The sequence below is a fragment of the Fundulus heteroclitus genome, chromosome 4, assembly GCF_011125445.2.
Source record: "Fundulus heteroclitus isolate FHET01 chromosome 4, MU-UCD_Fhet_4.1, whole genome shotgun sequence".
NCBI lineage: Eukaryota > Metazoa > Chordata > Actinopteri > Cyprinodontiformes > Fundulidae > Fundulus > Fundulus heteroclitus.
The window spans coordinates 17,507,599-17,533,822 of NC_046364.1; the positions used below are offsets into that span (position 1 = coordinate 17,507,599).

The 26,224-nt window shown below is 40.8% G+C and overlaps 1 protein-coding gene across 1 annotated transcript in view; it reads right to left on the reverse strand.

Annotated features, from left to right (window-relative positions):
* Positions 1-1,111: 1,111 nt before the first annotated feature.
* Positions 1,112-26,224, reverse strand: part of glceb (glucuronic acid epimerase b) — a 59,829-nt gene continuing 34,716 nt past the window's right edge. The window contains exons 3-6 of the mRNA XM_021309623.2: positions 19,988-20,505; positions 13,991-14,236; positions 6,819-7,111; positions 1,112-5,323 (exon numbers count right to left, since the gene is read on the reverse strand). Coding sequence (XP_021165298.2) covers positions 4,592-5,323; positions 6,819-7,111; positions 13,991-14,236; positions 19,988-20,492 — 1,776 coding nt within the window. The 5' untranslated portion in view covers positions 20,493-20,505 and the 3' untranslated portion in view covers positions 1,112-4,591. The remainder of the gene's footprint in view (positions 5,324-6,818; positions 7,112-13,990; positions 14,237-19,987; positions 20,506-26,224) is intronic.

Consider the following 26,224-nt stretch of genomic DNA (forward strand, 5'->3'; position numbering starts at 1 on the left):
TACATACAATGTGTAAAGAAAACACAAGCTTTTTCCTCCCAGTCTAATATTAAATAGCAAATGTTTCCTGTTTTAGGTCAGTTAGGATTATCCAAATTATTTATTTTTTCTAAATGTAGCAATGATGAAACAGAGAGAAAATTTTGGTACTTTCTTCCTATTCAGAATGGTTCATACAATTCCATGGCTAACTGTCCAATCTAAGGACCCATTTCTAGCTAAGATCTAACTTTCTGGCTGATCTCTTGAGATGTTGCTTCAATGTTTCCACACAATGTTCTTTCATGATGCCGTCCATGTATTTTGTGAAGCTCACCAGTCCCTCCTGCATCAAACACGACGCTGTCCCGCCATACTTTACAACTAAGATGGCGTTCCCCCCACTTACACATGGCCAAAAACTTCAGCTTTAGTTCATATGATGTTGGCTTCTTCCTCTGTGAGTGGCCTTTCAGCCCATGTCAGTATGAGGTACCATGTAGACAGTTACATCTTCTTACAGCTTTAGCCAGCATTTTTGCTAGTTCTTTCATTGTTTTTCTGGGGTCGATGCTCAGATTTGGCCCAATAGGAGCAGAACCCTACTTCATGATGACTGGACATTTAACATGTGTTTATTAATTTCCGTTCATTAGTTTATTAAATGGATAAATATGGCTGCTTCAGGCATCTGGAAATTGTATCCAGGGTTGAACCAGACTTGTAGAGGTCCATCATTCTCTTCCTGCCTGATTCTGTTTCCTACGATGTCGTGAGAAGAAGTGGCACGCTGGAGATGTTGCCATAAGATACATCCACAGGTGTGCCTCCAATTACCTTAAAGGCTTTGAATTAACCTAATGTTGCATTAAATAAAATGACTAATTTGAAAAACACCAGCAAACAGGACTGTTTTTTCTATTAATGGAAATTAATATATTTTTTTTAAATTTACAGTTTTCTCTGTAAAGTCTTAAACAGTCTTGGGATTTGTATGCATCTATATTTTCCACCAAATGAAGTCAAAGAATGACTAAAAAATGGTTGTGAATCTTATTGCTGAACCGAGCAGCGACACAAAAATCTCGACTGACAACGAACTGGCCAGATGAATAAATCACCAAAACAGAAGTTTAAGAAAGAAAGTATTTTATTAATTTTTTTTTTTTACACCTTTAGAAAGCAAATTTTTAAAGCACAAAGATTTACTCTGTATATAAACACCTCTTACCTGGACTAAAAAAATGGGAGCATTTTGCACATTGTGCTTAGATTGCAAAGTCTGTACAACTCCTCTGGGTCTGTGGTGGAGCCACAAGTCCCAGTAAACACCTTATTGCATAAATCACACGTACCTCAAAAAGGCCGTTTGTGGACGATTTCTGTTAAATCAGATAATCAGAGATCCTACTGAAGTGAGACGACAAGACGTTCTCATACCCATCTTTACACAGTGAACAATAGCAGCTTAGAGAAGCTGTTGCACATTGTCCTAAAAACGAGAAAACTCAAGAAATACGACAAATCAGGCGACAATAACCCGCAGTTGTGCTTTTGTTAACCGGAACAAACTTAACCTGCTGCCTATGATCCCAACAGTTTTAACAAAAGAAAATGGTTGCAGCTCTCTGGTTGCGGCTCCTTTCCCTCTAAAACAGTAGCAGACTAAACTCTAACCACTAGTTGCACAAACCCCTTTTACTATAAGCAGATTTAACACGTTTTCCTTTTTTTTTTTTTTATACATTTATCTTTTGCATCTATTCAGCTAAAATCATAAGGCGGCGCGTCTCCATAACATCTTTGAGGAGAATCGACGCTGAACGGAAATGAGTTTGCACAAAAACATACAAAATGAATGGACTGAATAAGTGACTTTGGTATAAACAAGATAGAAATTGGTATCGAAACAGAAAACTTGCTTGTATATTGATGGTCCTTTTTGTTACGTATTCCTGCTTGTCCAGATAAAATATAAATTATGTGAATACTGTTAAAGGCAGGAAAAGAAACGAGGGGATTCACGCACGTCTTGGTTTTTAAAGAAAGTGGCCAAGTATTTTGCAACTTAGCAATAAAGTAAAAATAAACAAGACCCTCTTTGTTTAGGTGACATTGTAGGGATTAAAGTGTTTTATTTCCAGAATGAACTAAACTGAACGCCCTCTCACGGCTTTGAGAGATGAAGTCCAACCAACGCTGCCTCCAAATAAATCACAGGCTGCTTTGATTTTGTCTGTTTTGCTCGCATTAACATTTGAACGCCGACTGTGTGGGAATACGACCAGATCTACACTATTTTTTTCAAATTAAAATCCCCGTCGGCGCCCTCAATAGCACGAATCCTCCTGAATCTGCCGGCGTTCATCTATAAAGCAGATCGATGGGAGCCTCATTGATGCCGAGGCGCTCCGCCGTGTTTTGAGGGAGACGCTGACTCATCCGCGACTGCGACCTGCAACCGTGCGCGGCCTCCCCACCTTATTAGCCTGGTGACTTGCGAGCGTCCTCCTCGGGGCTCGGATTAAAGGGGTCGGGTCCGTGCTCTAAGAGGAGGCGAGCTGGAGCAACGGCGGTCTGCAGGGACCAGCCGCGTCCGCGTTCACGGATTCACCTCCAGCTGCTGCTGGCGTTGTCTGGATCTACGCGCTGTGAGCCGACACGTCAGCTGTGGCTCAGCTGCCCACGTCCATCTACCTCCACCAGCACAAGACAGGCACCCACACCACCTACACGTGGTTCTGGTAGGAATCCCACGCGAGTGTGACACAGGAGAAAGGCTTTTGAGATGGAAATAGTCCCCCGGCCCCGAAAAAGAATGTTTTAGTTGTTGGAAAGATAAAAAGGAGATGATATAGGAGATTATTTTTATTTATTTATTTTTTAAAATCAGGAACTATTTAAAATAGCAAAGGCGTTGATAAGTGAAATATGTGATGCGACAGCCATTTGCATCTGCAGTCATGTCCTGTGTAAGTCCAGCCAACACGTCTTTAAGGTTAACAAACATTTTATGTTAGATGTGTGCTTTTCCTGAGTTACGTACTTCACCCGCCACATTTATAGGCACCCCTAGTGAAGAGGAGTAAAAAAAATAAATGCAGCTTTTATTGCAATAGTATAATCTCAAAACGGATTATTTTTTTTTTTTTAAGAATCTCCAATTGTTAATTAGGGTACACAGATTCAGTCTTTGTTTGGTAATCACCAGATTCATGATTTCTGGAATCCCTAATAAATACACTGTGTACTGTCTGCGAGTTGATCGGCTTACAGGAACGTGTAACCAGAATAAATAAATGTAATCTTCAAAATGAGAAAGAGAAGACTGCATGTCCTTCATATATAAACAGATGTGTGTACATCTTCTCAAGTAAAAAGTAAAAAAAACATTAAAAAAAACGCCCTTTTCTAGTGGGAGCCGTAAAAAGTTTAAAAGTCCTGAAGCTGTGGTGAATCGAGGGCAGAAAAAAGGGTACAGAGTTTATCCTGCAACCCCAGGAGGATGGTTTTACGCACTTACAGCCGGGCTGCTAATTACAGTCGAGGGCGCAGTGAACGGGAATAAAAAGTGAGTTTCATTGAATGGCAAATGTTTTTTTGCTAACTTTTTCTGTTTCCTGATTTGTGATCGGCTGCAACGACCTTGGTGCTGCAGCTGAACCAGCCGAGGTCTCACAGATGGTACAGCTGACTGTCCAAGGTGAACTCAGAGTGATGCAGAGGTTTTGTCTGCAGCCTGCTTCGCTGCTCCTGTTGAAAACAAAGCAAAGCAGCTAAGAGTCGATTCCTGGTAGCCACAGTGTCCGTAGCCGTTACAATTAAAGCTTGATGGGTTTATCGCACAAAAACACTTCTGCTACCTCGATTGTTTATCCTTCGGAGTTGGCTTCAAATAGCTTTTTAGACGCCTATTTTATATTTTTAGATTAACCAACAAATTAACGGAAACAAAGAAAGAGGGGGAAAAAAAACTGAGATAATCCTTTACGGCAGTTCTTTAAAATGTGACTTAAACAATCGATGAGCGAGCACAGACGATCTGATTCTTCAGCTTCTGGAGAAATAAACTGTTCTTAAAGTATCTTTTGATTATATTTCAGTTTCTCTCTGCAACGCTCTCCTTCAAACGGTTTGCGACCTCCTCCGATATTCACAGCTCACTTTAGCAGACTTCTCAAACCTGACAGGAAATAGAAAAAGCTCTACACGAGAGAAATGCAGATGAAATAAAGAAGCTCCAAACTGTTGTTCCAACACGTACTCTTTTTCTATGTATATATATATATATTTTTTTTGAAAACAAGATGCAGTCATTCTGTCTTAATGCAAACAGTCACACTGAAACTAGGCCTGTGTATAATTACAGACGCGAGCTCCGGGGACGCAGAAACAGTTGAGCTACAGTCAACGTAGCAGAAAATGTCAAACCTCCAACAGTGCACACAAAGTTAAAGTATCACAACTCCTCTTTCAGGCTCACTGGAGCACACACACACAGACACACACACACACACACACACACACTTCTCTATAAAACCTTCCGATTTGCTCTTACCGCCTAAACACTGATTCTCCTCTAAACTCAGCAGCAAAAATCTGCTGAGTCCGACTAGTTGTGCTTGGCACGGATCCCTTTTAAGTAGTTTTTCCAGCGCTTCACCACGTCCCTGAAGACGGGAGCGTTGTCTATGGATGCCAGCAGCTGCAGCTGGTTAATGTGCGTGGTGTGATAGTCCCAGCGGGCCAGGTTGGGCGCGCTGCCCAACATGAAGTGACGCAGGTCGTAGATGCTCCCGGACCCGGTGTCGAAGAGCGGGAGCATGGCCTTTAGCGACTCCATGCCGCGGCTGAACAGCTGCCCCGCCTCTCTGCCCAGAATCTCTCCTGCCGTCTCGGCGACGTCGTAAAGTCCCAGCAGGGAGTAGATGAAGCCGTTGAGGACGAAGGAGCTGGGGGTGGTGGGGTACTCTTCGTACCAGTCGTACTTGTTCATGAACACCGCTTTGACCCCGTGCTGCGCTGAAGGCACCTTATACGGTCCTACTGCCTTGAGGGCAGCGTTGAGGTAAGCCTGGTTCTTGGTGAGGAGGTAGGCTCTCACCAGCGTGGACATGGCCTGGCCCTGGGCCATGGCCGAGTACCAGCCGGGCTCCAGGGGCCGGAAGCCCTCGCCCAGCTTCCGGGTGACCATGATGGGCCAGCCGCCTCGCTCGTCCTGGTTGCGCACCAGCCAGTCGCTGGCCGCGAAGAAGGCGGCCATGTGGGCAGTGGTGGAGATGGTCACGTTGTCAACGAGGCCGCGCCCATGCAGGACTAGCCGCACCACCCGTCTGGGCAGGATCTGGGAGGAAAAGACAGGATAACTGGTGATTGGTCAGGGTTTGACTTTGACTTTCCGCTTGATTTATGAATGTGAATAGTTTTATTATGATTCATGTGGGGAATATCTCAAATGATATGGACACCACAATGGGAAAGTAGGAAAGGAAATGAAGTACAAGAAGAAAAAAGAAAAGGTGAAAGAAAGGGGAGATAAATGGAAGAGAATGATAAAACAATTATTGAAAAAAACATGTACTTCGTTTAATTGAAAATCTGCAGTTCCTATATTGTCCACGAGGGGCGCTGTGTTTTAATCAGCAGATGGTAGCACTGAGCTTCAGATGTGGAAAATTGATTTGAAATCATTTCTTAATTTTTATCTGTTTGATATATTTTTTTCATGCAGGACAGTGTTTTTAAGTTCCAGAAAATGTGAATAAATGTTTTTCAACATTGTACAATCACTGTGATCAGTTCTTATGCATAATGCACTTAAGTAAATGTTTAACTGAGTAAAAGTATTGTTGAAATTGCACATACTTTTCTTAAAAATGCTGAGGTTATTCATAATATATTGTGTAAAAGTGAAATTCATTTAATATAAAAATCAACAACAAGTCCACTTTTATTAGTTCTATTTAATCTTGCAATGAGTTTACTCGTGTGGCCCTCTTGAGATCAGAATAAGCTGAATGCGGCCCCTCAACCAAAATGAGTTTGACAACCCTGAATTAGAGATTTCTTTACATTTTTATATACATTTTTAAGACAAATAGAAGAAAATGTAACAGTTTACAAAATATTATAGAGAAAAATGTTTAATATTCATTGCTGTCTGAAAAATTAAAGAAGACATCCAGTCATTAAACATGAGCTATTCTATGGTCCCTGTTAATTCATTTTTACTAAAAGCTGCTCATTTTGAGCTGCTCTATGACTCGACAGAGACCTGTTTTAGTTTACTGTCACTTATTTGCAAATACATAAATTATTATGGCCTTGTTTTATTTCTTGCAATGTTGAAGGTAGACTTTTATGCACATACTTTACATTTCAAAACTGAGTTTACACACTGCAAAAACAGAGCAAAAATAAGTATTTTTTGCTCTGTATATAAATATCTGTGTATTTGTACTTTATTTGAGCAGGTAAATAAGATAATTTGCCAATGGAATAAGATTTTTGCACTTAAAATAAGAACAACTCATCTCCATCAGCTTATTTCAAGTGCATTATATCTAATTATCTTATTTTAGAGGTAAAAATACTCTTTCCATTGGCAGATGATCTTATTTACCTGCTCAAATCAGGGACAAAGGCACTAATTTCAAGAAAATTTTACTTGATTTTAGTTCTGTTTTTTCAGTGCATGTTATTGTAAAATTGTCAGAAATGACCTGCTAATCAAAAAATCTTGACAGATTAATAAAAAAAAGCAGAAGTGTTAGTATCAGCCCTATATTGAACACAGTTGCCGGCGTGAACACAGACAGACAGTTCAAACAGGAACCGACCTTTGTGGCTTTGACGGCCTTGGTGTTTGACAACCCGACTCCCTTCCTGAGGTCGGTCAGCAGGTCTCTGGTCAACGTGCTCCAGGAGGACCGAGGCCCGATGCCGTAGGTGACGTCGCGGTCTTTGAAGGCGATGAGCTGCGTGCTGGTCACGTAGTGGATGGTGTAGGGCGGGCCCTTCTCTGTGGTCTCTAGCACCACCGACACGCTACCGTTGGAGGTGAACTTTAAGTCCAAGCTGAGGATGAAGTCTTTCGAGTTGCCCAGCGGCAGGGACACGCCCTCGGAGGACTCTGTGAGGGGCGGCGGGTGGAGCGAGGCGGGAAAAGGCGTGAGAGACGAACAGAATTAGAGATTTAACGGCAGAGCATGGAGTCAAGAAAAACAAACCTGCAGCAACCTCACTTGGCCCACATAAAGGGCCTCTGACGAATTGTGGATGACTATTTTCGGCAGACTAACTCGAAGCCTTTTTATCTGCATCTTTTAATACACTCTTCCTTTCTTGGTTTATTTATATGATCTTTCTTCTAGCGCGGCAAATACTTCCCCACTTCCAAATGTAAAAAAAAGAAAAGAAAAATCAGCAGGCTTAGAAATTATTTATGGTCAAAACCTTTTGGTTTTCCGCAGCAGGTGTCGTGTATTGTTATCGCCCGTGTGAAGTGCCCCGCTGTGTGTGTGGCAGATAAAAGGAAGACGTGTGCAGCGCCGGCCAAGCTTCTCATGGGATGTGTGCTGCAGATGTGTCACAGCACACTGAGATCAATTAGGAGCATGTGAGAGAAAAAGGGCTGCCTAGCGACGAGGGGCACATGAAAACATGGGGAGGAAAGTGATGCGGTGTTACAGCTTTCCCGTCTGCGTTTCCACACTTCATCCCAGCAGAGCTCGGAGTTAGAAACTTCAGTTTTCAGAACCGCCGCTCCTCCATCCCTGCACCTTTCATGTCGGGTTAGTTCAGGCAGTTGGCGGCAACTTTGCTCCGAGCCCCTAAAGCGCGAACTTCAAGAGTCAGCTCTCTGCCGGCCGGGCTCCTTGGGTCTTCAGGGAGGAAAATGAAAAAGATTCCTTTTCTCTAATCAGGGCTCCCCAGAGGACAGGAGATGAGAGCTGCATAAGTCAGGCAGAAGAAGGGTAATGGAACGATGGGTCACACAAACGCTCCTAAAGCCAGCCAAAGTCTGGAGAGGGTGAAAATGAGGCAACAGAGAGCAGACAATTGGGAATCAGAAGACAGAGAGCTCTCACATGACAGGAGCTGGGAGAGCAGGAGCAGATGAGTCCGACTGAGGCACAAAGACAGTCGATCAGGGAGAGAATGAGCAGAGAGACAGTCTGGCAGGGGCCTCTGGATGACTACGGCTCTTTAATGCACTCATAAATCCATTACTTAAGGCAAAGCAGAGGGTAAGTGGATTTGTACTCTGGCCCTGTGATTACTCTGCCATCAATAAAGGATGGGCAGGGAATACAGACGAGATTCCACCTCCACCGCTCGGCTCTGCGGCTGTTTAGCAATCAGTCGGGAAACTGAAATGACACGCTGCTGGAAATATGTCAGCGCAACCTGGGCCTGGGCGCGTCGGTGAGCGAGAGAGATGAAAACATGTGCACAGCCGGGACCTGCTGTGCACATCACAGCACAAAAACACGGGACAAATGACAAGGCGACGGCTTACGTGATTATTCCTTCACATTCTCTGCGTGCTTCATCCACAGCCGATATTCACTGTTCTTAGACACGATTCGGCTAATGAGAATGAGGATTTCATCCTTTTATTTTGAATATTTCAGTAGTCTTTGATTTCTTATGCCCAAAGAGGTAACTCTGGGCTGGAATTGATTGAAGCTGGGAGCTGTTTTTATTTAAATGAAAGTGTTTTTGGTGAAAATTAAAATAATCTTTAATGATGTGTAGATGTTAATGGACACGTTGCGATGCAGGAGAAGCTGCAGAGCGTGGTGCTGAGGCGGCAGCGAAAGGTTTGAACTCGCCACATGAGGACGCACGTAACGCGCTGCGCTTGGGGGACGGAGGCTTAAAGTAGACCCGGATAAACACACCCGCACCGCTGCGTTCCACCAAAGATCATCTCCAGAACAACAGGATGGGTTATGTACAGCTGTGAGTGTAAACACACCATGTACACGCTAGAAAGAAGAGACTGCTGCATCTCTAGATCCAGCTAGCAGCAAACACCCTGCTGTGCAAGAGGGGGGGGGGGGGGGGGGGGGGGTCCTGCTGCATAAAAAAAATGTGTCCTACATATGTGGAACATCCCTGAACTTCACCCCCGAGCAGCAATGGAGGGGATGGGCCACACTGCCTCCCATCAGTGACACTGGGTTGCCATGGCGACCCTGGACCCAGGCTGTTGGAGACACCCTGCTGACCACTTCTTAGGCAACTTCTGTTGCTGCACCTTAGGGGTTCAAGAAAAGTGTTGCTTGATCTCCTCACAGCTGCAGGGAGTTAAGTTTTAATACACATCGAATGACAAAAGAAAAATACCGATACTTGATTTATCTGTTAAATAAGTCAGGCTCGTAGCACGTTCAGCTTTTTTGTCATCTCAAAAGAGAATCCTATTGTGATCTAAATTAAATGCAGCGCATTTGTGAGTGGAGCTTTTAGCAGCTTGGATTAATTCACATCATGTATTTCTATTTGGGGTCCAGATCTAAGCCTAGAGAGCTTTTTCCACTTTGGCAAATAAACCCAACTCTAACTCGCTTTCTTCCCTTTATGGTCTGTATTTTCCCCCCACAGTGATGCAATGCTTATTGGTGGAGGCAGCCTGCGCTGTTCCTGTGCCGGATTCAGATTGCCAAATGATGCACAAGGGATTCAATGCACGCGTGTAACCCAGTATTACGGTTTTTTGATGTCATCGGCGCCGTAAACTGTTCACTCTCCTACAGCGCTGTCAGAGCTGTATAAAGAAGCTGCCAACAGTTTTTACACCCGCTGCCTCACATGCAAGCATCCACCAAGTGAGGCAGAGGAGGGCCTTGTCACAGTTTTTGGAATATCTGCAAGAGTTCATGCTTTTAATAGAGAACAGAGCAGCTCTTAGAAGAAAGGTTTAGTTTGGAGAGGGGTGACTGCTTATGCTACCCTGATAATAAGTGCAATTTAAAACAATAGAACTGTATTGTAATGATAAATACAATTATATTGTTAGGGGTTGTGTTTAACCTATTTATAATAGTCAGTTTTAAAAAAACTACAAGATCAGTAAGGCAGCCTCTGCTTTGAAAATACACAAACCTGAAATAACTTCACGCATGAACCAGAGACGATTTCAGAATGTGGGACTAGAGGGGTGTGGGGTGTGTACAGCTTAATAATGCAGAAAAACTGGGCCACATTAGCTAAAGCCATTGGTTGATAAGCAGCACATCGCTGCATTTAACCAATCACACTGTGCCGCTCTAAAGAGCTGGATACTGCAGCTGCTTTCTGGGACTTTATTCGGCCTACAGCAGATTTTCTCCGTATTTCGGGGAGAAGCGAACAGCGGTGCAAAGTCTGCAGAGCACCGTGGACACAAAGGCAAAGAGTAGTCTCAACACGTCGCACGCGAGCGACACAGAAGAAGGGGTGAAAGCTGCTTCTCAGCCATTGTAGGAAACACACCATATCAGGGTCGGTACAGAACGTGATTGTGAAGGATCAACCAAGCATACTGGCGCTGAGAAAATAAAGGTGCTCAATGGTAGAAAGCGTTTGTGAAGGAATGTGTGGATGGTGGATGGCAGGTTATTATCAGGGGACAGACAATTGATCCACTTGTCAGAGACTTTGAGAGATTGTTCAACACCCATGTCCTAGATACAGCGAGAAGGAAAGAAAGAAAAAAAAAAGACTCAAATTGGAGAGAGGGGGAGGTGGGGGGACAGAAAGGAAAAAAAAAAAAAGACGAGAAAGTTTTAACGAGGGAGCAGAAAGGGGCATTAGAATGGATCAGGAAAATATGACGGTAATGTCAAGGAAGCGCAAGAGTGCAGAGGGATGGTAAGTGGGTGGAAATGAGTAAACAGCAGTGGAAGACTGACAGAAATCTGGGGTAGACAGAGAAGATTAATGACGAATGGGGGGGGGGGGGGGGGGAGGGCTGAGAAGTGATGAAAACATGATGATCTTGAGGAAAGAATGCCACGAGGACAAGTTGACCTGAGAAGAGAGCTGAGGCAGGGAGGGAGGCGAGGAAGGGAGGGAGGGGGGGCAGAGTGGTGAAATGAAAAGAAAGTGGCGATGATGAGCAGCTGAAAACTGGAGAATAAGGAGAAGAAGGGAGGGGATATAATAGAGACAGCAGCTCAACAGAGAGAGAGAGGGAGGGAGAGAGAGAGTGTCCTGGAAATATCAGCAGGAGATAAGAGGAGAATAAAGCCTGCTCACAGTCAGCTCTGGGTAAAAAGATTTCCACTTTCTCCCACTTCCAGAAATAACTCTGTCATGTGTCTCATGGCTTTGGTCACGTTACAGCTGTAAAACCAAGCTGCACTCCAAATCTCCACTGTAAATACTAAGTCAAGTCCTATTTATTGAGGGCAAGCCCACCAGGAGACAATAAAAACATGGCAGGGCTTATATTTGGTGTCCAGCCTTTTGAACAGCTTCGTGGGTTTATCAATAACTATCAATCTGTAGTTGGTTACCAGTGATTGAGCACGACTGATGATTTGGTTTTTTATCTGTAGGATTTAGATTTTTTTATAGAGGCTCCAACATAAAACTAAGCTTTTTTTTTAGCTGACATTTGCCTATTGTTGAACCAATGTGAGACACTCACTAAGAATATTAATGAAAAATGGGAATTTCTTTTTGCAATTTTTTTTTTCTGAACTTAAGATTCCAAATATGTTTTGAGAAAAAGATTTTTTTTTTGCAACAGTAAAGTATTTCTAAAATTAAAACCCTTAATGTTTTATTGAACCAATCTTTAAATTTTTTTGTAACACAAACGATGCTCCAAGTAAAAACGAGAAAGCGTAATCTAACCTCCTTTTTAGGACATTATGGTTGGATAATTAGACTAGCTCTGTAATTCTTATCTGTGTAAATATAAAACCAATCAGTCAGACGCAAACCCCTAAAAAGCCCAGCTTTGCAGCGATTGAGCCGCTCTGCATCATTCCCACCACAGCTTTGCAAATCAATGCGTGAACTTGTAAGGGAGAAGGACTGCACACAACAAATGAAAGTAAACTCTGCCAGAGGCTTAGTGCCCAGCGTACCTCTGCTCCATATGAGCCTCGATATGAAGAGAACCTGCTGAATTAAATTAGATTCCTCAGGGTTGAAACGTTGTGAAATGGCACCACGGATGGTGCCATGCTCCAGTCAGTTTTATTACAAGAAATGAAACTTCCCTTCTTCTGAGGACCTATTACTGCTGTACTTAAGGAGAGACACAGTTACATACTTTTTAATATTCATTGGTCTGGGAGAAGTTTTAAAGCTCAAGCAGGAACAGACCAGGGTTTTATTTATAACCACCGTGTCTGCGTGAAACAGCCATTTGCAGCGCAAACCATTGGCTCCGTTAGAGGAGAAGGTCTTTGACGTGCAGACGCCAGAGTATTTGGAAGACTAAGGCTACGTTCACACTGCAGCCTGAAGTGACCCAATTCTGATTTTTTCTGCCCATATGCGACCTGTATCTGATCTTTATATGACAGTCTGAACAGCACAGATCGGATTTTTTTCAAATGCGACCCAGACCACATGGATATGTGGTCCTAATTCAGATACGTATCTGATCTCTTCAAATGCGACCTGTGTCTGTACGGCCGGTTCGCATTTATCAGACCTGTACGTCACCAATACTCGACAAACGTCACTATTCTGCGTCCTGCTATGCAGAAGCGGGAAGAAAGACGACACCCATAACAGACTACAATGAGAAGAGCAGTCAATGGAGGGAAAGCTCTGGTTAGAAAATAAATTAATGACCGCAAAATGCGCGCCAGCATTATAATCCATGTTTACTTCCGCAAACACTGAGGACGCTTGCTACGTGTGACGTCACCGCGTCCTCGAGTGCGCATGCGGGACACTTAGGTTGAACGCATTCAGTTCACACAGGAGATCACATACAGGTCGCATATATTGCGAAATGTGAACGACCATGCAAAAAAATCCGATTTAACAAAAAAATCGGAATTGAGCATTAAGATCTGCAGTGTGAACGTAGCCTATGATGCCGACTGAGCAGCAGGCTGTGATGATTCAATGGAAGGCAACAGCGTCCATTGACGTGACGCTGCCCGTCAATCAATTTTCGAGGTTCATCAGCAACTAATCAGCGATCTCAATTTGTCCCAAAGTGAAACGCCCTCGCACCCCCAACAGCATTCTGGGATGTTACGTTGAGGACATATTGCAGTCAGAGGGTTTTAGTAAAAGAAAAACATTGGTTAAACGTTGTCTGTGGGGAAACGTGCGATTCAACACGCGTCATCTTGAATGTTTAGAGGGTGTCTATTCCTTTCCCAAAAGCTAAAAGGAATCTAGTAAAAGGTAAAAGATGCAAGAAGGCATGTGGCAGACCTCCACATCCACAAAAAAAAAAAAAAAAAAGTTCAGCCAGAAGTCCATGACAATGTTTATCAGTGCTGCAGAACGTAATAGATGACCCAAACAGAATATAAAGATAGTTACACAGCACCTGGAGAGACTAAATTAAAATTTACTGCACTCTTGGAGACTCCAAGTACACAACAAAATGTAAATAAGGTCTAAAAAATTGGATTTCGCATGATATGCCCCCTTTATTGGTGTTAAATGCAAGGTGAATTTTATTCATCTGGCTTCTGCAGTCCTAATTTCAGCCACTTATATTCATGAATCCCTCTTCTAACTTAACAATGTTAACTAGAGGCATTTCTGTCGGTCCCATCAGGTGGAAATTTCCCACTGATTAAGTGAACAAAGCATTATTAAAAAGGTGCTATACAGCCTCCTAAATATTAACTCCTTTAAGGAATGTCATCATGTTCTGTCCACAGCAGGCTGACTTCTCCCACTATGGCCGTGACTCACTGCAGAGCATCACACTGTCCCGAGGGAGCGGCTGCATATCGAGCCGGCTGCAGCCCCAGTTAACAAGAGATAAGCTGCTTGCCCTGAGGCCATCTGGCCGAATGGAAGGGTTACATACCTGCAGCGCTGAACTGACGCACAGAGGTAGATTTTGTCTTGTCGTAGACGCGACTCAGGCTGCAACCTTTGGGCACGGCCCATGAAGCCGCGCTGACCCTGCTGTCCTTCTCCTCGGCCGTGTCGTAGACCTCCACGTGGGGAGCGCGCTCAGTCAGGTTTTTGCTGTAATGGCTTAAACCGTACTGGGAAATCTGGATGGCATAGAAGTAACCCTGAGGGCCCCACTGAGTGGAGAGAGGCACGCCTGTGCGGAAAAGGGGGGGGGAAGAACAAAAAGGATCATTTTTTTAATTTATTCCTTGGAATTCACTTGAAGAGAAGAAATAGCCTTGATTTTTATTCTTCTTAGATTGAATGTATGAACAGACTACAAAAAAAAAAAAAAAATCAAACCTGATTCTAAATCATTAACACAGTTTAAACAAGAGAACATTTGCACTAAATAGGAAAAAGGAAATAACGGCGATGACATAAACAACATCGGTGATGGCAAACTATTGGATAATGCCGTGAAATTGTTGCTTATATGCTGCATTTCACTGCAGGCTGTCCCCAGCAGACAAGCAGAATTACAGATGAACAGATAACTCACTTTAAAACCTTGTGCCAAGCATGTGCCACCAAAACCCAATAATTTAAGAAGAATAAAACAGTTTAATTCTCGTTGAAAATGAGCCAACTTCTTCAGCACAAATACAAACGCCGCTTTTTTCTTTTGTGCCATTTGGGGTGTATTTTGGGGTAAAAAAGAAAAAAAAAAAACAACACAGATGGTCACAACTCAAATTAGACCCCATATTACACAACTACCTCTTATAAAGAACCCTGTTAATGTTTATATAAAAGAAAAACATCTTGTGGTTTCCAGCTTACTGGTGACAATAGTCGATAACTCTAATCAATTTAAACTTGGCAACATTCTGCTTGTACAATAACTGTCCAGATAAATCTAAACATAATAAAAAGCCAGCAGTGTAAATAAACTGCAAATGTCATAGGGTTTACAGTAAAAGCAGATCCTTTCCATGGACTGTGGGGGGAGAATCAGTTCCTAGCTCCAGACTGTCAGCAGCATTTAAAAGCAGCAGTAGATGATTCCACACAATTTTCTGCTGCTCTTTGTGGTCTTTTCACTGCTGACATCCATTTACATTTCCTCCAATCCAAATCACCAGTTATGTGCTGGAGAAAGATTTTTTTTTCCCTTTTAATAGTCATAATGACACAGACATTTCTATCAATCTGTTATGTGAGCTGTATCTCATCAGATCGAAGCTATTTTTTTCCCCCTGCAGCACTCAGTTGTAATTCCTAATCACTAGAATCATCCATTTCTTCTATTATATAATAAAGAAAATGATATGATCACTTGGCTTATGCTGCAGCTATGCATTTTCTGTAGTGTGACCTTGGTTACTTGGCGTAAATGGATTTTAAGCTTACGTTTAAACAGAAAAGCACATGAGGGACCGGTGCAGCTGAACAGTAGCAAAGTTATTTCATACCTGACTATTTAATCGTTTGATTGATACTGACAGGAAAGAAAGAAAAAAAAAAAAAACACGTATGCTTGGAGATCCACCAACGTTTATTTCCAGCCCCCTGGAAGACTTTTCTCTCCGCCTGTCTTGTTACTGGCATCTCCCTCAACAACTTAAGTCAAATGGCTGTCAAACCCTAACACAGCAGCATGGAGCTGCACTGGGGAGAAGTAAACCATGTGAAATTGACTGTTAAGTCTGCACACCTTTTTGTGACTTTTCCAAAAATCTGAAGTAGGTGCTTTAGATTAACATGAGTTAATGTAGCAGCCCAGCCTCAGTGCAGTGTCATGACCCATGCATTTTTGTCATCGATTTTATTTTTAGCCCTCAATAGGGTAGGAATATTAGGAATATTGGACATTTCTGATAGCCGACCAATACTCTGGTTAATCTGAATAACTGAACAACTCTTGAAAACGATAATTTATTAGAGCAATTCAGCTTAAACAGGGATACCCATAATTACCCACAAATTCAGTTTCTCAGAAAATGAAAACATGGTAAGAACAACAAAACAGAATATTTCTGTAAGGGCCGATAAAATTATGATGAAGACTGCGGACTCAGGAGTTGTCCAGCAAACAGTGACTCTGCACAAGGAGGGTAAGGCACAAAAGGTCAATGCTAAAGACTCTGGCTGTTCACAGGGTGCTGTGTCCGAGGATATTAATGGAAAGGTGAGTGGCAGGAAACGGTGTGGAAGAAAAAGGTCCAGAAGCATCAGGCACCTTAGCTCTGCAAAGGATAAAAGCACCGAGCAACAGCTCAGAGTCCACAGTTCTCTTTTCAGATGAAAAACGATTTCATTTAATTTTTACATCAAAGGTCCCAGAGTCTAGAGCAAGAGTTTCAGACGCCCAGAATCCACTTCTTGTGAAGTGTAGAGTTTCTACTGTCTGTAATGATTTAGAGAAGATTCTGCTGCCACTGGTCTAGCGATTTATCAAGTCCACAGTTAGAGCAGCCATCTACCGAGAACTAGAGCACTCCAAGCCCCAGCTGATGAGCTTCACTGACATATTAATCGTATTTTACTGCAACACCAGAGACCTGCCAAAGGTACCAAAATCTGGTTTCACCAACATGGTATCAGTGCTTTGTTGGTCTGTGAATTTATCTGACCTGAACTCCGTAGAAAACCTATGTAGATGAGCTGAATACTGCTATTAAATCAACCTTGGCTTCTTTGACTCAGATTGGCATCCCTTGGCTCAAATTATAACAACCAGCAAGATCAGTCACCATAACTATGCGGATGACACACAGCTATACATTACAATGTCACCAGGTGATTATAATCCTCTTGAGCATTGGCTAGATGCATAGAACAAATCATTATATGATGTGCCATAATTTCCTTCATCTGAATAAAAACAAAACTGAAGTAATAATTTCTGGTCCAAGGATGATCGGTCAGAGTTGGCGCACAGCTTCAGTTACTACAGTTAGAAACCACAGATCAGAGTCAAAATCTTGGTGTTGTGACGGATTCAGACCTGAACCTTCAGAGAGACATAAAAGGAGTCACCAAGTCGGCAATCTATCACCTGAAGAATATTTCTAGGATTAAAGGACTAATGTACCAGCATGATCTGTAAAAACTAATCCATGCGTTTATATTTAGTAGAATTGATTACTGCAACGGTGTTTTCACAGGTCTGCCTAAAAAGTGGATCAGACAGCTGCAGCTGATCCAGAACGCTGCTGCCCGCGTCCTCACTAAGACTAAGAAAGTAGAGCACATCACCCCAGTTCTAAAGTCCTTACACTGGCTCCCTGTATCTCAGAGAATAGACTTTAAAATACTTCTGTTAGTCTATAAATCCCTAAATGGCTTAGCACCTAAATACATCACTGACTTGTTATCAGTGTATCAACCCTCCAGACCACTCAGGTCTTCTGGCTCCAGTCTACTCTGCATACCTAGAACCAGAACTAAACACGAAGAAGCAGCATTTAGTTCCTATGCTCCACTGATCTGGAACAAACTTCCAGAAAACTGTAAAAGTGCTGAAAGCCTGAGTTCCTTTAAATCAGGATTAAAAAAACATTTGTTTAGGATTGCCTTCGACTGTTCTAGTTAAACTGTTTTACTGAAACATGATTAGTTCAACTTTGTAGTCCAACTGCTTTTAAAATTATTATACCTGCTTTTAGTTCACATTTTCCCATGTTTAATTTTGTTTCAATCTTCCTACATTTTATTGCAACAGTTTTTTTCCCCACTTGCTTTTATTCTGTTTTTATTTTCTTGTTTTAAATCAAGTAAAGCACTTTGCATTGTATTTGTACTGAATTGTGCTATACAAATAAATGTGCCTTGCCTTAACACCCCAGAACAGCCACAGACTTACAGCCTCCATGCCACATCATAGTGATGCCATAATTTAAGCAAAAAAGCCCGGGCCAAACTGTAAGTAAATAGCCTGTACAGTATAGGGCTATACTTCAAAAGGGTGACATTTCTTTATTAGAAATACTTTAATGGATCTTACAGCATGTCATTCTATCAAGCACCAGAAAGTGAATAGCTTCCAAAATAGATATAGCCTTAAATTTCTTGAAATGTACCTGAATTTATTTTTATAGTTTATCAGTAAAACCAAAAACTATACAGAACTCCAAAGGCTACCGACAATGCAACAATTTTAAGATGTTTTTCTTTTCTTTTGTTCCACACATACATTCATGTCATATTTTCTTTTAATTGGTTGCTTAAGCTTGGAATATGTGTACCATCTAGGAGAATATCCAGTGTCAGATGCTGACTGGTCATTACAACAATTAATGTGTCTGGCTGAGGGTCTTGTTAAATAACTTTTCAGTAGGTTGTGATGAACATTGGGAGAAAAAATACTCCCATGACCTTCATTAAGCCCTGTGGTACCTCTGTGACAAGTTAATTAATAGACTGCTGTTTCCACCTCTAAAATTAAACCAAGTTAAGAAGAAGTGTGCATACTTGCACATGAGAATGTTAAATAGAAAAGTGGCCTAAGGCACAATTAATGGATCTTTTAAAGTGCGTGTATAGAAATGTAAATGGGTCTCCTCTATTTTGAACAGGAGAAATATTAGGGAAATGGAAAAACAAGATTCACTGTTGAGCCCAGAGGTTTGCTTTAATTCTTCTATGGCCCATTTTTAACAACACGCACATGTTCTTCTCTTCTTCCTGCAGGAAAGACTGAGTGAGTCGTTATCCCCAACACTAACAACATAACATAATGTAATGTAATTTTGCAACGATGTATAAGGATATATTATAGTTAGAGAGAGGGAGAGGATGAAAGAGAAAGATGAAAAGAAATATGATATCCATAGTAAAATATACTGACATGGTAAAATATATAGATTATTCACAGTAATTCATGAACTCATTGATATGTAGATTGTATGAAATAATACAATCCTATGAAGCCAACCTCCTTAACCATTTCCACAATTTCTAGTGCTTTCATCATACACAGCACTATTGGTCGGAGGTCAACACGCTGTCCTAGAATTTCAGCTACAGTGTTTGTTTCCAATAATAACTGCACAAGGTGACCCTTTTATAAAGGAAACTTGTATTGCATTTTTTTTTTTTTACATTTATGTAGCAAAACAGGACATAGTGTGATATGGCCTTATTTAAGCTTTCCAGTGTTTAATATCATCCCTCTATTCAAATCCTTATAAAAAGGCCTAGTTCTTCCTTTTTCACATGGCTCAGTCTCATCAACTGTTTTCAATTGTGCAAAGTTAAAAAAAAAGGAAACCAAGGAAAACTAATAATGCATCTTAGCAAAACTGAAACCTATTCACTGATGTTGAACTGCTTTTACAGAAACCAAATATACCTTGTTATGACAGAGCTCTGACATTTCCAATTAAAAACATCTAAAGAACATTTTTTTAATTAAATGTTCTTTACCTGCAAACCCTTAAAATCCCCCAACAAATGCTGCATATTAGGGTCTATAGTGCAACAGTATGTCTTTTATTAGTGGCTACACCCATTTTATGATAAAAGAAGAATAATGAATACCTATTTTGCAATTTCAGCTAAGTGTATTGGGCCACTTCGTCATGCAAGCAAGAAGCAGAACTATATTGATGACCATGTGGTTTCAGCTACTAGCCTTTTGAAATGAGCTATTGATCCTTCCTGGCAATTATTTTAAAAGGAACTTTAGAAAAAGAAAAAAGAAAACTTTAATACTAAACCGAACGTAGACACAGAATTACTTCCAGCTGTCTGGATGAAGATAAACACTGACAGTCCAGAAAATAAATTTTGTGACAACAAAATATTGTTGATATTGTTACACATATCTGACATTCTCTTTCAATGGAGATTTAGATTTGAGTAAATATATTAGTTTGTATATCTTTTACTACAGGTATCAAAACAGACATAAATTATAAGGCAGTTCTCCAGGTTGACCAGGTAGTTAAGATCTCCTTACCCTCAACTCCACTGATGCATTTTACACGGTCGCGAACCTCCACGTTGTATCCCTCGAAGGACATGAAGACCCCTTCTGGGTGGTAGGGCTCACGCTGGGCATAGACCTTGGAGTAGCTGTGCTGGAACTCAAAGCGATCATAGCCATCATACTGCACCACTTTGCCGTATACTTCAAAGTATTTCTCCACCCAGCTGAAGGGCAGGTAGACCTCCCCTCCCTCTCGTCTGCCTTTGATAGTGGAGTCATCGTTGATTAGGCAGTCGATTTCTTCATATTTGAGTCCGCCACCAACACCGACAACAGGCGGGGGCTCTGGAGGTTGTGGAGGTTGCTGTTGGCTGCTGCTGATCTTTGCACTCGGAGACACAAAGGCGGCCCGGGGCAGGAAACGGATGGAGATGTCACTCGAGCAGCGGTTCCATAAGAGCACAGTTATGAGCGTGAAGAGGGCGCATATAACTATGAGGGTCTTGTAGTTCACCCGTGCGGCCAGGCAGCGCATGATCACAACCTGCCTACATAACACAGACACAAAAACAATGTATCAAAAGCATGAACAAATCATAGCTTGTTAACTCTGCATTGGGATAATTCAACTGTCTTGTGACCTTTGGTGAAAGCCAGAACCTTTTGGGTTAAAGTAGCAAGCAAAACGGGCCATGCCCTCTGTGCCACGACAAAATATTTATGGAAATATAGACAAGGATCAAGCTGTTTGGCCACACCACAAAACAAGTATGCCTTCAGGGGTTCATTATGTGACTGTCCAACAGAAGACAGCCTGGGGTTGCTTTAGGGCTGGACAATATAGAACAAATAGCAGATCGATAAAAAAAAAAAAATCATATCGATCGATAATTATCAACAAATTCAAAACATATATTTTAAGTGCAGCCTGGGCTATTTTATACTGTTGCTTAGCAACCTATTTTTAGATACAGAACACACAAACACTGAATTCAAACTCAGCCCTTTATTCAACCAACTTTTTTTTTTTTTTAACCAAAACTGCATGTTTTAAAAAAAGAAGCAAATGCTCTTTGAAGGGGGCGGAGCTTGGTTCCTGGATCTGTGTTTGTGATTGGTTGAGAGGATGTAGTGACTGAAATATTAACCTACATGATAGGCTAGAATGCAAAAGGAAGGAACGCTGTTATTTAACTGTTAATTGAAACTTTTTTTTCATATCGATCGATCGATATTGTTATTGAATTATCGTCCAGCCCTAGGTTGCTTTACCTCCAGCGCTTGTGGTTCACTGCTCAAAATGGATGGGAAAAATGAAGGACTAGCTGCTGATTTTACTTTATGACAAATCAGCAGCTAGATATTTGAAACCATTTGGGTCTTAAAATCATATAACAATCTCCAACAACATTACGAGCGGTTCTGTAATAGATGAAACAGGCTAGCATTATGCTTCTGTAAGGCCCTGATGCAAACTATATGTTGAAAATTTGTAGAGAACGCTGAAAACATTTCTACAAAGAAGAGAGGTCATATAACCCACTAGTATTATGTCAGGAGCTTCTTAACATTTAGTGCAACTTGCTAAAGTTAACCAAATAGTAGTTGGGAATGCATGCATTTATTTTAACTAGAAATTATTACTTATACTAGAAAAAAAAATGTTCCAATCTTTGCAAACTTCTTTTTTTAATGACTTGAAGCTGTGTTTTGTATCACAATTCCAGATTAAGACAGATTAAGTTTAAATGCATCATTAAAATACCAAAGTAAACATGACATTCATGGCCATAGTGAGCAGATATGACGGTGCTCTATACATGAATACAGTTGGTGAGTTGGATAGAAGAGAAGCTGTGTACGAGGCCCTAAATAATGTGAACAGTAATGTGAAAATATTTGCCTTCTCTCAGATTTCCTCTGGTTTTCTGGTGTTGTGCCACTCTTGGGGCCAACAGCTGCCATCAAGCCTGTATGATAGCTGGCAGTAAGTCTTTTACTTTCCTTTGGAGGAATCTTAATCCTCTCTTTGCAAAATTGTTTTAATCCAGCCACAAAGAAGGGTTTTCATGCATGACAGTCACACCACAGCATCTCAATTAGATTCATGCCTTGACTTTGACTAGGCCATTCCAAAACCTTCATTTAGGTTGTTTTTTTTTTAGCCATTCAAATAGGGATTTTGCTGTTGTGTTGCAGATGAATTTTTTTTTCTGTTGTCAAGCCTTGTGATTGAGCTTAAGGTCACAAACACATTGCCTGATAATCTCCCTCAGGGTTTCCTGCTTTATAGGACAATAAATGGTTCCCTTAATCATGGCACCATGTTTGATTGTTGATTCAATGCTCTTTTCCTGGCATGCTGTTAGTTATACTTCAGGAAACACACTACTTCCAAAGGTTTCTGCTTTATGTCAATAGTGCAAAGAATAGTTTTGCAAAATGTCATCAGGTCATTTATTGGCTAGTGTAAAATTGTGAAATCTTTTTAGTCTGTGGTGTTTGCTTTGGAACGCATGGATGTGATTTTCCGCCCAATCTTTCTTATTGCTGAATCATGAACGCTGAGCTTGGAGAACCTTTGGTAGGCCAGACACTCCTTGAAAGGTTCACCGCCGTTTCAAGTTTTCTCCATTTGTGGATAATGGCTCACAGGCAACTAAAAGCCAGCGAGCCACTGTGTAACCCTTTTCAGACTGCTACATGTGAATGACTTTAGACCAGATGTGTTGCTTGTTGAGATCTTCCGTTTTTAATCATTTCACATGTCTGGTTGTAAGAGCTGGATCCTATCCAGTGAAATTTAACTTCCAGAAAAAAAAATCTGTTCATTTGTGATTTAATAAGCAGCGGCAAACACAATTTCACATGAGGACACATTGGTTTGCATAGCTTTTTTCCTTAATAAAATCATTATTTACAAACTGCCTTTTATATTAATTGAGGATTATGTTTGTCTTATCATTTTTTGACTATCCATAAGATTTACGTGTAAAAAAAAAAAAAAAAAAAAAGGGAAGAAACATGTGAAGTGGCAAATACTTTTTTAATGGCACTTTAAACTGTGGTGGTATTATGTAAGTGTTCATGGAAAAGCTTAAGACGGTTAAGAAATGTATTTCATGAGTGTAAGGAACACACAAGGACAAAGTCAGCCCACACACACACACTGCAGGTAAACTTGTGCACTCTGAACAAAACAATATTAGCCACAATGTCCCACATAAAGACAAAAATGATCCTTTGTTACAAATAAGAAGCACTGGTTTGTGCTTTGATTCCCAGTGTTTGAAAGCCTGTCATTAACTTAAAAAAAAACAAAAAAACAACAACAACAACTAAAGACTGTGAAAGCTGACATCTGACAGCTTTTCATGCTAATCTTTTGTGTTTCAATCACTGTCGATCTTCACAGTAAGTAACAACTTGCTAAGGCACGTATACAATATATAATGGAGTTTTGCACATTCCTGCTTTCTTTCAGCTGGAGCTCGACAAGGTCACACTTTGACAGGAACCGGAGAAGAGCATCAGGTTTCATCAACCAGAACATTTAAAGCTCACTAATTGGGGTTTTAAGCTTGAATAAATATAGCAAAATCTTTCTTTTTCTGGGTTAGTCTGCAAACCAGTAGAAGTTTACACAAATTACAAACTCTGGCCTTGAGAAATGTGCACATATACCCAACTGTAAAGAAGACATGTTTCTAGCAATTAAAATCATATGTTAACATCGAGTTGATTTTAAATATTTCCCCGAGTCAAAATTATTACATCCAATCTAAAATAAATGCCAACCAGTTTGAGAAACACATTTCTTCTTAAAACCTGTAATATCTAAATTACATTAAGGAACCAATAGAAATACCAAGCTGTAAAACTATTCCGTCATGGAGTTTATCTTTATGGTAATGTAATGTAAATTTCCCAAATCCCAACTCAGATGCCAACCGATGGCATCCTTGTTTCTATGGTCATTATTTAACTCTAGGACAATGAGTCTCTGACCTGGTCAGCCCATATTGCATCTGCAGATCAAACTGAGCCTAAACCCAATTACCCTTTCTAAAAGGTTTACGCCATCCGTCATGTCTTACAATGACATTTTTGAATACCCTCCCAAGATTTTATTTCAAATGAGCCTGCATTAATTTCACACCTGCATCATTTCCATTCTGTATCTTATATCCATTTCCAAATAAATGCACCCTGTAATGGTTTGTTGTCATTATTCAGAGGGTTAATATTTGGTTTTGAAAGAGCTTTAATTGAACCACATAACGCAGACATGTTTCTGGCACTATTGTAAGTCACGATTCATGTTTTTCTTTGACATTTTCACCAAGCAAACAAGAAATCAATGCACAACCTTTAGCTTCCTCCTCCACACTAATTACAGCTTACTGCCCACAGAATTTACTGTTAAAGTGAAGACCGAGGAGGGAGAGGGGAAAATCATTACTATCCAAGTTCATTTCACTACCTCACCTTAAATGGGCCACTGCTGAATGTGGGAGTGATTAATGTGCAATAATTTAGGCAATAGTAATCTACTTTTACAATGCAAAGTCAAATCACTGTGCAGGAGGCATCCAGAACATTGTTTATTCATCGGTTGTAATCAACAAGGCAGGTATAGAGACTGCTTTAAATGGCAAAAACTAAAGGAGTGCAAATTATACAAATCACAATGCACAAACCATATCAGATTATACTTGCACCATTTTCCGCCCTCAAAACAAGTGTTGCATCTCTACCTGATCAATTATTGGGATGCATATTATTGACATCTAGAGATGCTACGGCCCAATACAGTGATGAAACACCAAAGTGATTGGAGCTCAAACACCAGTAGAAAAAAATGTGAGTAAAAAAATAAAAATCCCACAGACTGCACCCTGAATGATAAGTAGGACTGGTCCTGACAAGGTTATTGTCTATTTCTGTATCTCTTTGCTACTGGTGTTGAGCTTACACTCTTAGTTGACATACATCGGAGCTTAGGTACAGTAGCTTAAAAAGTACCCTATAGCTTTTCTCTAAGTGGACACAAATCCCCAAACAATCCTGGTTCACAGATGCAATTAAAACTAAATTGTTTGTAAATGCAAAGCTACAGTGCAACTGAAACTCCAGTTTACATTATTAAACAACTAGAAAAAGGAGGGAAGTATTGTGATTTTACCTTATAAACCACATCTTCCATTCTACAAAAAAAAAAAAAAAAAACCTTTTAAGGATTGAGATAAAAACCTGCAGTAAGTCATTATTTCGGTTAGAAAGTGGAAAAGAGATTTATCCCATTGAAAATTCCATTATGACTCTAGATAACAAACTTTAGATAACAAAACCAGGTGTTTTCGTTTATAATTCTCAAAGACCTGGAACAAACTCGGCAGTAAAAGGAATAAATTAAAGAAAAAAGTATCCAACAATTCGCTTTCTGCTTTCTCTGAGACAAATTCAAGGTGAAGCAGAAAGACGGTGAAGGAACACCTAAAATCTGAGATTTTGGGAAAGATTAAATGAGAGAGACAACCTGACAGAGTGGACGGATGTACCTGCGCAGGGTCGCTAACAGATAAAAGGACTAACCCGTGCTTGACATGTGTGGGTGATGTACTGGTGTGAGCTGGTGTTGTCAAGAGATCAGCCAGACCTTTTTAAAGTGGATGAGGAGCTGAAAGCTATCTCCTTAACCCGTTTCAAAAAGCAAGTGTGTTCAAGCTGCACTTTAAATTTGGAAATCAGTCTAATAAGTCTGAGAAGTTCTTGCTCCAGACAAAAGACAATTTACCAAACCATCACATGTCCGAAGGACATTTGGAGGCGGCTTTATTTCAATATATTATGGATTCAAAACGTATAGTCTGACCAGCATCACAGACAGGAGGCTGACAGCAGCATTTAAACTGTTGGATATTATGCTTGGACAGTTTTCAAAGGCAAAATGGTCATTTTCCTGTCAGTACGTGTTTTGGTTTTTATCGTTTGTTTCAGAGTAAATGGGTGATTAATAAAACTCAAAGTGTTGGCTTTACCGTGAATGTTTCAGCCAACTTCAACTGTAAACTGAATACAAGGAAAAGGATAAACAGCAATGAAAAACATGAGCTACAATCGTTTTTGGGAGAATCATTTGCCTTATACTGCTTTTTCACGCTCAGGATCTTCTTATGAATTTGATTGTAGTCAATGTGGTCAATATAGCAAAACATTTTTTAGATTTTAATGTTTCATGGCTAGTTTATTCCATGTTCCAGGAAG